The sequence below is a fragment of the Cydia strobilella genome, chromosome 9, assembly GCF_947568885.1.
Source record: "Cydia strobilella chromosome 9, ilCydStro3.1, whole genome shotgun sequence".
In the NCBI taxonomy this organism is placed as follows: Eukaryota; Metazoa; Arthropoda; class Insecta; order Lepidoptera; family Tortricidae; genus Cydia; species Cydia strobilella.
In genome coordinates, this window is record NC_086049.1 from 14,751,197 (window position 1) to 14,764,030 (window position 12,834).

Consider the following 12,834-nt stretch of genomic DNA (forward strand, 5'->3'; position numbering starts at 1 on the left):
GCGAGGAAACTGCCAGCTCTTCGTATGTGTAGAAATGCAAGAGTTAGAAGCACCTAAAAAGGGGTCCCTTTGTTTGACATAATTATTGAAAGTCATAATGTAATGAATGATAATTATCATTAGTTATAATTCTGAAACAACGGTTTCAGTTAACGAACTTTTCAGGATTTTCCTCGGGTTATCCTATAGATAGGTTAGGTTTGTTTTATGGCAATCCTGAGCAATCAAACAATAGAGACCCGGCAAAAGAGCTTGTCGACGGTCTTACCTGATAGACCTTCTTCTCCACATTGACCTTACCTGATATGCTAGCGCACTAAGGCATACTAATTTGGCCAAGTCTTAGCCAAATCGTTGCTTGGCAAGCGTTGGGAATGATTCCTTGAGCAGGCGATTAGGCGAACAACGTAAGAACTTCTTCACTGAAATGAGAAGAAAAAATGTGTTCATTTATTTTTTCTTACAGATCACTATGAATAATTCGTTGAGGAACAAGGTGCTTAGATCTAGAGCAGTTTTCATTTAGTGGTAACAAAAAATTTTTTTGTGAAAAATAATTATTAGTATTATTACGTCTACGTGAAGACAGCATATAAGCAGACTAAATTTAAATAGTCTGACTATTTGCAAGTACACACACACACACACACACACACACACCTAAGTACCTAGATTATTTTGAAACCGACAGTTCTATGGTTGAGTTCCGGTGACAAAATAGGTTATTGTTTCTTATTTACCATATCTACAGACACAGAAAAACAAAAGTAATCCTTTTTGTGTCCAAATATTAATGATAATGGAGCTTGATTTGTATACTCGTACTGTGTTTAATAAATATTTAACACCTAAATAATTATGTAATAAAAAAATAAGTTATTAATTTTAGTTTGTACCTAATTGTTATTTTAGTTTGTTCTTTATACTACTTGTTCTTAGGTATAAATAAAAACCGGCCAAGTGCGAGTCGGACTCGCGCACGAAGGGTTCCGTACCATTACGGAAAAAACAGCAAAAAAAATTACGTTTGTTGTATGGGAGCCCCATTTAAATATTTATATTATTCTGTTTTTAGTATTTGTTGTTATAGCGGTAATCACGGTTCATGAGATACAGCCTGGTGACAGACAGACAGACGGACAGACGGACAGACGGACAGACGGACAGACGGACGGACAGACGGACAGCGGAGTCTTAGTAATAGGGTCCCGTTTTTACCCTTTGGGTACGGAACCCTAAAAACGAGTTATGTACTAAATATATTTTATTTTGTTACAGGTATTCAGCTGAAAGTGTAAACAAGTGAAACGCAGTGTTAAATTGTAATATGTGAAAAAATTCCAAAAAGTGAAATTTCTAAGTCAACATATTTAGCTAGTTTATTTTAGTGACTCAGATAAGTTTAACTAAATCAAGTGATAATTCGTGCTCCTCATAATTGTTTCAATAAAAATAAGCGTTGACGCTGTGCCGGTAGAATTTTAACTAATAGTGCCCTCCATTTTGAACAAGTCAATTAAGTTTAAATCGTGCTCAAAATAATAAAAAGTGTGTACTATTTGCTAAACGACTAAAAGAAAACAGATCTTTCTAAGTTGTGCTTAAAAGTCAAAAATGCTCGTAGAAAAAAGAGATTAGAACAAACCAGATCTCACAAAGCACGCATACGTAGTGTCTATTGCGAGTTGATGCCGCCACCATTTCGCACTTCTGCGCGTCGGGCAGCACTCGCTCGGGTTCGCTACGATGGCTCGGCCTGAGGTTATGCGATGAGGGCGAGATGGACGAGCCCAGCTCCGCCAAGCGGCCGTCCGTGCTGACCATCGATCGCGCCGCGTTCCTGCTTCTGCGCGTTAAGCGCGCCTTCAAGAAGAAGCGTCAGCTGAGGAAAGATAAACAGTAAGTGTTCTATATTCGTCAGGTTTCGAACCTCAGTCTCCCTACGATGGCTCGGCCTGAGATTATGCGATGTGGACGAGATAGACAAGCCCAGAGCCGCCAAGCGGCCGTTCGTGCTGACCATCTACCGTGCCGAGTTCCTGCTGCTGCGCATCAAGCGCGCCTTCAAATAGAAGCGTCAGCTAAGGCAGTATAAACAGTAAGTGTTTATATTTACACTTGTTGGACTACATTCGTGCAAAGCGAGTGGTCACTGTTGCATAGAATTGAGACTGTCGTGAGCCATCTAACATTAAGCTAATGTTACGGTTTAACTCACGTATTACGTGACCTAGACACCGGGCCACGGCAGCGTAGGTCAAATTTGGTGGCCGAATGGCACAGACACCTGTCACGATAGCAAAGGACGCTGGTTCGATTCCAGCCTGGGGCAGTGGAGGCCTGGGTCACTTTTTCTTAGTATATGACATTTATTTCAAATTAAAATATTTATCAAAATCCGAAATAAAGATTTACAATTTCAATTAAATTTCAATAGCGACAATCAAGATGAAATTCCAGAGGGATCTTAATGTTATCATCACTCACTGGTATATTACAGATATAAGGAAATAAACGGCATATAAGCAAATATTTATCTCGCCTAAGGTAAGTTTAGGGGACAGTTGCTAGATGTTTAAAATTCTGCAAATAGTGTTTTGTTCACAGCAAAACTAACTAATAGAGTCGCACACGCCTCACCTGTAAAATTCTAACTTATACTTTGATATATCGGAGTAAACAAACATAATCATTATAACCAGCAGGAGACACTTACGTCATCCCGTGGGTATTAAGTTTAGTGAAGCCTCAACAATTCCATTAGGCGGTAATCATTTAATCGAATCGACGGACTATCTGACGCCGTCCTCTTGTCACGGCAAACCATTAGCCGTATTCTTTAGCATCCCATGTAGGCTAGGAGATGAAGGTGAAATTATTTATGTCATTGAGTATATGAGTTAATGTAATTAAAATAAAAACCGACCAAGTGCGAGTCGGACTCGCGCACCGAGGGTTCCGTACTTTTTTGTATTTGTTGTTATAGCGGCAACAGAAATACATCATCTGTGAAAATGTCAACTGTCTAGCTATCAGGGTTCATGAGATACAGCCTGGTGACAGACAGACAGACGGACAGCGGAGTCTTAGTAATAGGGTCCCGTTTTTACCCTTTGGGTACGGAACCCTAAAAAATACTATATTGTTTATAATATCATTTGTTCTCGAGGTAAATTTTGAACGTTTTTGTTTTAAAGTTTGTGAGCGTGGACAAAAAGAATGCATGATCTGGTTTTACACAGTGTCTGTATTCTAGTTTTTTTTAAGAACAAAAATTCGTGTGTTTAAAAACCCTTGTGGAGAATGTGCACATCTTACGCGCTGAACAAGGGTTGTATCGTGTATTGATGATGACGTGATGACGCATGTTTGAAAATTCAGTTATTTCTAGATATAATAATATTATTTATTTGACTAGTTTAAGTAAAAATATTAAAAGGAAAGGAATATAGATTTTGATCACTTCTATTTTAGTCTTTATAGTTACGTGATATTTACATACCAGATTCCAAATTTCTATCAGAAGGTATAGTGTCAATTTTACACTTGGATCTCAGAGTTGCAGAAAAACATTTTTTCTTCATCTGTTTGGAGCCGACAGGCGATTCCCTTTGACGTATTCTGATGCTCTCGACTGTCTAAAACGCGAAATATTTATGTGTGATATATTCACAAAAAACAAACATTGCTTGGATCAAAAATTTTATTTCATGGTTTTTGTTGGTTAAATCTATTAAACAACTATCATCACATCTCATTTTTACAGTGTAAATATATTAAAAAAACGAGTCGGTCCTTCGGCCAATTAACTTATTGACCGAATCAATTGTTTGTTTTTCTTTTTTTTATAGCCATACCTACATGGAATAGCTACATGCACATCCACCGCTTACCCTGTAAAATCACTGGCTTATAATGGGATTACCTTAGTTTTTACCGTTAGGTACTAGTCCTTTGACATTGCATGGTGGTTTAGAGTTACATTTGGTTGAACGTTTTGATATCAATTAGATTACAAATTCGGGAATAAAGCCACATAAGCTACTCTAGGATGTTCCGAGTATAATAACATCATAAGTCATAAGTCAAAACAAAAATAACTGCAAGTAACATCTAATCAATACCAAACACAGATTTTATAAAGTTGGAATGCAGTTTTTTTATAAACTCTTAAGAATACCGAACCCTTTTAAATAGAGAGTTCTCAATAAACATTAGAAAGAAAAGAATTAAAATGCATTTATTTAACGCCACAACAGATTACATATATGAAAAATGGAAACATACAGCCAAAAAACATTGGACTCTAAAATAGGACCCCACTCAGCATAATGCCGCGGTAATCCGCGGCGCTGGTTTTCAGTGGGGACCTGACTTAAAACTATGACTTGGTGGCGACACATACGCCAACGACACAAACAAAAAACACAGACAAAAAAGTAAGTAAGTAAGTAGTTCGGTACTGTTCACTGTATTATGGACTCAGTTGGGTAATCCGGAGCCCGAAAGGCGGTTGCATACTAAGCAGGTGGAGGTAGGAAAGTTAAAACGGAGAACAAACAATTGCATCTCGTGACTACTTACGCTGCGTCTTATGTAAGCGAAAAACACGCGAACGCGAAGCGAAGCGACGTGCCCACGGCGTTCGCGTTCGCAACGAGGTATCAAAGGATGGATTCACCCCGCGCCGCATCGCTTCGCTTTTGCGTGTTGTTCGCCTACGTAGTACGCTGCGTTAGAAATAAGGTGACTGTCCGTTTCCAACCGCAGCTGCACTGCTGCTCCGACACTACTGCGGCGGCCCAAACGCGTCGGTGTTATTGTCAATTTCCATAGTAAAATGAATGACGATATCGACTGCACGTAATATGGTGATTTTAACGTTTTCCCGACCGCAGCTGCACTACTGCTCCGACACGTCGGTGTTATTGTCAATTTCCATAGTAAAATGAATGACAAGACCGACTGCACGTAGCATGGCCATTTTTGCGTATTTGGTGTATTATTGCAACTGCGGCTGCAGACCGCACGTCAAATCTGTCACCTGCACTGAATTGTCTTTGATCACAGATATTAGTAGTTTTAAGCAAAGAGGATATAACCACTACGTTCTAAGGAGTTATAACACCCACGGATAAACAACCCCGATGGTACCGTCGCCATATATCGCAGATATATCGGGGCGGCCAAGGAGCTCACAAATATCTGAACACGCCTTTATTGTCAAGGCGCTAGAGTGCATGTTCAGATATATTTAGCACCTCGGTCGCTCCGACATATCTGATGGCGACTGTAGTACTACTGTAAACTTTTTTGCTAATCTATATTGAGCCATACGAGTATCACAGAGCCAGTTAGGAAACTAGAATGATAGGTCCGAAAAAGAGAGTGTCAAATTCGGAAGTTAACTATAGTCTGGCAAACCCTTCGAGCAACACCGGCTTCCGACACGTCGGAAGGGAGGAGCCCAAGCGATATCTTACCGTACAAATCGTTCTGCCATTTTTTGCGGGGGAAAACGTGCACACAGTCGCACTTCTCACTCACTACTTGCAAAATCCAATCTCTAATTAGGATTGTTCATTTTTTTTTAATGTTCTATTTCGAAAACCATTTCGAGATATTAGGTTTTTAAACAGTTTCCGACATTTGCTGCGATATAATAATCGAGGATTGAAGATATTTCAACAAATATACTGATGACCTTAGTTTGACCTTCTGGCGAGGCTGAATATAATAATGTCATCGTATAGTAAAAGTTATCGAACCATAGTAAATAAATCCGTCACTCACGTAATTGTCAAAGATGTCATTGTCATCAATTGTCATAATAAAAAAATTCAGTTAAACCGCTAGTTTCTTACGATTTGATTTATAATTTTTAATACCTAAACAGTAGATTTTGATTGCTTAATATATCAAAAACCTTGTTTCCACTTGTGGGAATGATTTACAAAAATTATAGTCCGCGAAGACCTACGTGAAAGACGGTGTTGTCGTGAAGTAAATGTGGAATGGAATACTTCAAGTGTTACACACAATATTGCTGTGAGGATCACGTCGATGTAAGTATAAAATTAATATTATTTTACTACGAATATTTAAAAGTCCATTTTGGTGGTCGGGTCACTATTACCTATTTATTTTCTGTGATGATGTGGCCAGAATATCTAAAGACAAACCGTTTAACACAGCTTGTCCGCTACTAGCTCCGTTTTACTGATTTGAAGTTAAATTCAACAAACAGACATACATATATGTAACTTGCAAGCAATAAATCATATACATACAAAAATACATAGTTATATTCAAAATACAACATGAAACTGAAAAGATAATTTCTAATTTCCAGGTACCTACAAGTTGCAGTTCAAGGCTCAAGCTGCTGATATCACGATCATGGCGGACAAAACTAAAGTTAATAAAGAGTTGTGAAAAATAAAACATCTTATTTTTTACTTTTTTATTAATTTACGAAAAACCTGTTTCCCAAAAAAGTGTATACATTATATTTATGTTCAACATGTTCTGCACGTAAGGTTGACATTGAGGGCTTTGTTTAGTAGAATTCAGTTGAAGTTGATTTAGGTTCTACTCTTGTTGATCCAGAAAATAATTGTATAGTTTATTATTAAATCTATGCCCACGCCCAGGCACTATTCTTGCTATAACTTTACATTCTCCGCCTTCTCTAGAAATTTGTACATTATATACATCCAATAAAACTAAGGTATATAACTTAAGGCAGATTTGTGGAATCAGCTTTCACAAATTTAGCGTATTTTGAGATTATTGATTTAGGGATTCAAATAATACGACGATATTATTTATAGATTCATTAAATAAACTGTTCTTTTATTTTTTCGTAGTTTTGCGAGGATAGCTATAAGCTCGACAGGGCACGAGCGATAGAGAGGCAAATAGAATACCGAATATCCGGCAAAGTGGCCAAATACCGAATAGTTGCCGAATATTCCTGGCAACTGTAATTGTATTGTAATATATCATATTATATAATGTCGTTTATGGTGACAATTTCTCATTTTGTCATTGCAAAGCCATTCCTGAGCTAAATAAAAGAAGCAATCATTTATTTTTATTACAAGGGGCAAAGATGTTATTTAATACCTCATGGTAACATATTGATATCCAAACATACGAAACGATACAAAATTGAACCACGAGAGAAGCGAATGGTTTAAAATTTAGAATATTGACAGTTGCGGAGGTCTCAAGGCATGAGGGTTAAACAAACTGTGTTACAGTGCAACACGTAATTCTTCACACCAACACGAGGAAACCATTTATTATTCAAATTAATTTATTAAAAGTTCTTTCTATCGGCCAAGGCGAGGGAAATATCTTTCTTCATAAAGGATTTCTTGTCTCGTCCGTCAAGTTTTATATGGATGGTGCGGTCATATCATAGAGTGCCGTCGCCCATTCACACCTGCAACTGGACAATATGAAGTGTAAATTACAAATTATTTTATTCATCATACTTCACTGTTTGGTACCTAAGGAAAGTAAAATTGGCTTAATATAGATACTTAGAAAGATAAATCTGTAATATTTTGCTAACACCGAACGACTGCCTGCCCACCATTGGATAATTTTATTCTTACGTGTCGCATCGTCATCTCCAGAACCCACGAATCACTTTGCAGAAATCAATAAAAGGCCTGCTAAAAGAGCCTACCTGGCATGGTTTTGAGGGGACGTTTATTACAGACTTCTAAATCCAGCCGCACGTTTCTGACGGCCGAGTACCTATACGTGATGCAGGTGGATCAAGTGCGCACTCCCCCCGTATATATCACGAACTCCATGAGTTCCGTTTCCGTCGGAATGCTGTGTGCGGTGGTCACGCATTTAGGCAAGAGGATGGGAAAGAAAATTTCACATTGTGAACTTACCTTAATGTTAAGAATAATTTTTCCTCTGCATTAATTTTATTTGAGTAATTTGATTGTATTTCGTCAATTATTAAGTCTCATTCAATGTTGAATTGCTTTTCATTTAATCGGCAATATTATCTGAATAAAGGATCACCATTAAATATCAGATTTTTTATTAATATTGCGTAGCTGCCTTCGTCGGACTCTGACTATTGTAGAAAGGCAAACTGGTCTTCTTTTTCATGTAGCATGTAGCATTATCGTCACTCGCTTCTTCACGTAAAAAATACAAAAGTAAATTAGTATTTTATTTGTACGTCTGACATTATATGACTTGACATTGACAAGCCATCAACGAACGCTGTCGCGACTGCACGCCGCAACAGCCGCAGTCGTGCTGCTACAGTAGTGCGGCACCGCGTAACGTCGCAACTGCAGTGTCGCGGCAGTTACAAATGGACAGTCACCTTTACCGAAAACAAAACTGTCGTTATGATTTGTTTTGAAATTAGGTACATAAAAGATTTAGTCCATACAAGTATTTTTAGATTTTTAATGTAATCTGGAAGTAAAACTTTGGAATTTATACAATCTTGATATCACCAATACTATTTTATTAAATAATCAAAACAAAACCTTTAAAAATAATCTAGTTTATACGTAAGATATCCGCAATGCAGGCTTCGTCAGGTGGCTATAAATGCAAATGCTTCATTTCATTTGCATTTACATTTTTTTAAAGGAAAAAGAGTTGGCATGTGTAAAATTTTTGTACGAAAGTTTGCATGTGACTAAAATACTAAAACTCTGACTATCTACTTTTCAAAAACAGGGGGGTCTACGGCGAACATCGATATTTGTTATCTGCCTTCCTGTTGCTCGAATAATGCAAGTGCGAATAATGAGATTAGGCACTGAACAGTGCAAAAATCACTAAATACCCTTTATAAATATAGGTATCTACGAGTGTATATCAATATCAATAATTGCAAGGCTACCATGAGTTGGCGTTTGCGATCTAGTTTACACAGTCGCTAACGTAAACGTCAAGTGTCAACTCGTGGCAGCTCCCGATCTCGTCAATGTTTTTGTAGTTCTAATATTACTTAATTTTATTGATAAATGAATTTTGAATACACAAACTACTATAAATTATAGCACAACGTGGAACTCACGCCACGAGTTTAAACATAAAAAGCAACATTTTAACTTCAAATAGTTTCGTATTTAAATGCTAGTGGAAACCAGTGTGGAAAGTTGAGGCTCTTGAAAATCTTCCCTGAGATCTTGTTCTCATTCAGCTTCATTCCGAAGTCACTTGGAAATACTAGCAACTATGGGACCGCTTCTGTTTCAACAATTTGATAAGGTTTTCATCTTGTTTTGATGTGACCTTAAGTTGTGTCATCAGGCACCTCACGTGCACTAATAAGTGCGAGCGAGATGCCTTATGAGACGACTCCTGGAGCTCTATTCAGATTTACAAAAATATTATGGTTTTGTGCTCGTTTTGATACGACCTTGAAGATCGCTCCCGCTGATTGGTGCATGCTAATTGAAGTGAAAGTCGTGCGTTAGATGCGCGCTAATCACCTAGACGTCCGTCATGGTCTTATCAAAACCAGTTCAAAACCATAACGTCAACCAGGTTTATATATATATAATTATATATATTTATATATATATATATATATATATATTAAATTTGTATATATGTTATATTATTATTTTCTTTATGGATATTTGCGTAAATAGAGTATCATAGTAGTCTGACTTGGATCTTTTTCATATTCACTCTTTACAATCCTGCACCAAACTGTTTCTGTTTGGCCCAATGGTTGACTGGTAGAGAATGCCTCAAGGCGTTAAGTCCGCCATTTGTACTCTTTTTGTGTAAATTTGTGCAATAAAGTTTAAATAAATAAATAGCGACCTCCTGATTGCATTTCGTTAACACCAAGCAAGCTGATTGGTGCAGCGGCGCACGTGGTGTAGCGGTGCACGCTAACTCAAGGTCGAATCAAAATAAGATGAGAAATATATCACTTTTTTAAGACAAAATCGGCCCACTGGCGACCATAAATAAGTAATGGCAACTCGACTTGACGCGAATTTCATTTAACTAAATTTAGCTACGAAGTAACTATAAAATGTGGAATAACTTAAAATTTGTCTTGCGAAATGAATTCGCTGGCATTGCGTTGGCGTTACGACCTTCTGTGACATTACCGACCAGGAGTGGCATTGAGGTTTTAAATATAAGTTATTAATTTAATGTTGATATGATATTATGGATATAACTATCAGCGCTTCTCGCGGTATCATCTTCGCTCGTCTAATTCGTTATTCGTTTATTTCTTATTTCGTAACATTCGTATTCGTGACGCGTTCTTTTGCTCGTCTTGTTCGCTCTTTGTCACTGTCTTCTTCTGTGATATTCTGTAACTTGTCTCTCTCTCTCAATATGTCTTATTAGTTTTTGTCATGGTCTTCCTTAGTCTCACTCGTTCGATTCGAATTCGAAAGTAAAATCATTCACCTAAATTTCAGATTATATTATATTTGTTTAATCTCTATGCCGCGCCTGCACTCTTCTATTTTTTTTTGACATAATTAGCAAACTTAGAATGGAGTTTTTAAAATTTTGTTTAGCAAAATTTGCTATTTAGGGAAAAATCGTCATCCGAAATATAAAGTTTTTTTTTTTAAAAACATTTGTTAGTTACTAGAGCACATTTGCTTATTATTTTGTACCAAAATAACATAAATTTTATCTTAAAACTTTGCTTAAAATGAATACAGAATAATACAGATACACACACGCTAACAAAGGTTTTATATAGTCACTAAACTACTATTTCGTCTGCTGAGTTACATTTTTGTAGGTTAGATTAGTTATGTATCTTGCAATTATTAAAGCCCTTTTTTTATCTTTATTAGATAAAGGGTTTTTTCACAAATGAAAATGTCACCCTTATTGTGACATAGCAAGACAAATCAACTCTTATTATCTACGCTTAATACCTAAGTTAACAATTTCATATATTTTCATCGCCTTTTTTGATTGCGGGTTGGCCAATATAAATTACAGTTGTACTTTTGCCTAAAGTTTATTCTCTCTGCCTCGTTTCGGACACATTCCACCAAGATAAAGCCCTTTAATAATTGTCAAAATTGTGGATAACTTTATTCCTGATCCATATACCGTGACGTGACCCAACTTTAGCACGTTGTCAGCATTTTTCAGTGTTCGGCCATGTAAATGAAAAGCAAGTAGGCTTTTTGTTTTCACAAAGCTATCAGCTACTTCGGTTTGGCGCGCTGCCAGTCCGCCACTGAGTAAGGCAGTTGTTTAAACGGTGGCGATCAGCGAGAAACGTGTAGCGATGAGTGAGTTGTTTCGTCGCGGTGGAGTGTCCGGAAGAATGTTTTCTTTTAGAATATGTTTCTGCCAAAAATTCGTATTTTAAAGACACATTTCATTGTTGCCGACTGTTATTGATAATCTATTATTGTATTGTCATATATATTCTATATAATTTTTTGCAAAACTTCAAAACTAAATGCCTAATAAAAGCAGGTTAAACTCCACTTACAAGATTGTATTACATTGTTTGTTACAAGTGAAGTTAATATACGAGTAAATGCTTTAAAAAGTACTCGCCGTCTCTGTAAACAGCCAGCGGTAAACAATTGATAAACGCATCTTAAATTTTGTTCACACGGGATCTACATTAACCCTTATGTTTAACATTCGATATGTATGTTTGTGTGTGGTGGTCAAAAATCGAGGGTTCAACCCTGGTTGTACTGTATAGAACACAAAAAATCGTGTTCCGAAGATATGCAAATAGATGACTAAAATTCGATCAGAATCATACACAGACAATAAGCGAGAAAATAATCGACCGCTAGTCGCTTTCTCCCAATGGTCAGACAGTTGCCTTTTTCGATATACGAATCAGTGTACTTACATGGCCTCATAATAAATACGAGTACTGAATGGAAAATGCGTCTTTTTCGGCAGCTTAAGTGAATTATCACGAAAAGTACTACAAATGGGAGTTTTTCTTTCGTGTAAAGTATGATTTTTCTTAAATTGATTTAATTCTGTGTTCTCAGAAAGTCAGAATTTTCTTTGTTATTTTTTCTAGTATCAGGTTTTTATATATACACCATCCTAATGGATGTTTTCCTTCACCGAAAAGTTAGTGGTAAATATGAAATGAAATCCCGTACTTAAGTTCCGAAAAACACATTGGTATGATAATAATATGAGTATGAGCCAGGATTTAAACACGCCCGGGCGCACCGGGTTCCCCAAAAATAAGTTTAAACTTATTTTTGTATAGTGCTAACAATCCTATTGTGGGCAACCCTCAATTGTGGGCGTAAGTAATCCTATTTCAATACGATTGTGGGGAAAACCCTGTTAAAGCAAGGAGCCAATGTTGTATTGTTTGAGTGGCAATTACAGGACTGCTTACATTATCCATTAATTATTTGTCTTACACATTGATGAATAGCTTTGAGAGAGCACATTATCTCTCAATATATTAAAAAAATATTGTTTAATACGGACAGTTACCTATAACTATGATATATATGACAATTTCGACTGTAAGGCGGCTTGCGACATGAAACCCTTGAAGATTTAGTCAGGTGGCGCATGTACGAGTACTCACAACGGTACCATTGTATCGGCCGGATGCAGTTCTTGTAGGAAAAACGAAAACAATCGCAGCGCTTGATTTGGCCAAAAGTGGTGTAGGCCGTGTAGGAGACAGCTGTGTTTCTATCAAACGTCATACGCCTGTTATTTTGTTCATGTTTTAGGGCTCCGTACCTCAAAAGGAAAAACGGAACCCTTATAGGATAACTTTGTTGTCCGTCCGTCCGTTTGTCTGTTATGACGCAAAAAACGTATAGTTGGACA

At 37.0% G+C, this 12,834-nt stretch overlaps 1 protein-coding gene across 1 annotated transcript in view; it reads left to right on the plus strand.

The window, feature by feature from the left end:
• Window positions 1-1,677: 1,677 nt before the first annotated feature.
• LOC134744422 (ankyrin-repeat and fibronectin type III domain-containing 1) overlaps window positions 1,678-12,834 on the plus strand; it is a 246,812-nt gene continuing 235,655 nt past the window's right edge. Inside the window, exon 1 of the mRNA XM_063678234.1 lies at window positions 1,678-1,899. Within this exon, the coding sequence (XP_063534304.1) occupies window positions 1,781-1,899 (119 nt within the window). The 5' untranslated portion in view covers window positions 1,678-1,780. The remainder of the gene's footprint in view (window positions 1,900-12,834) is intronic.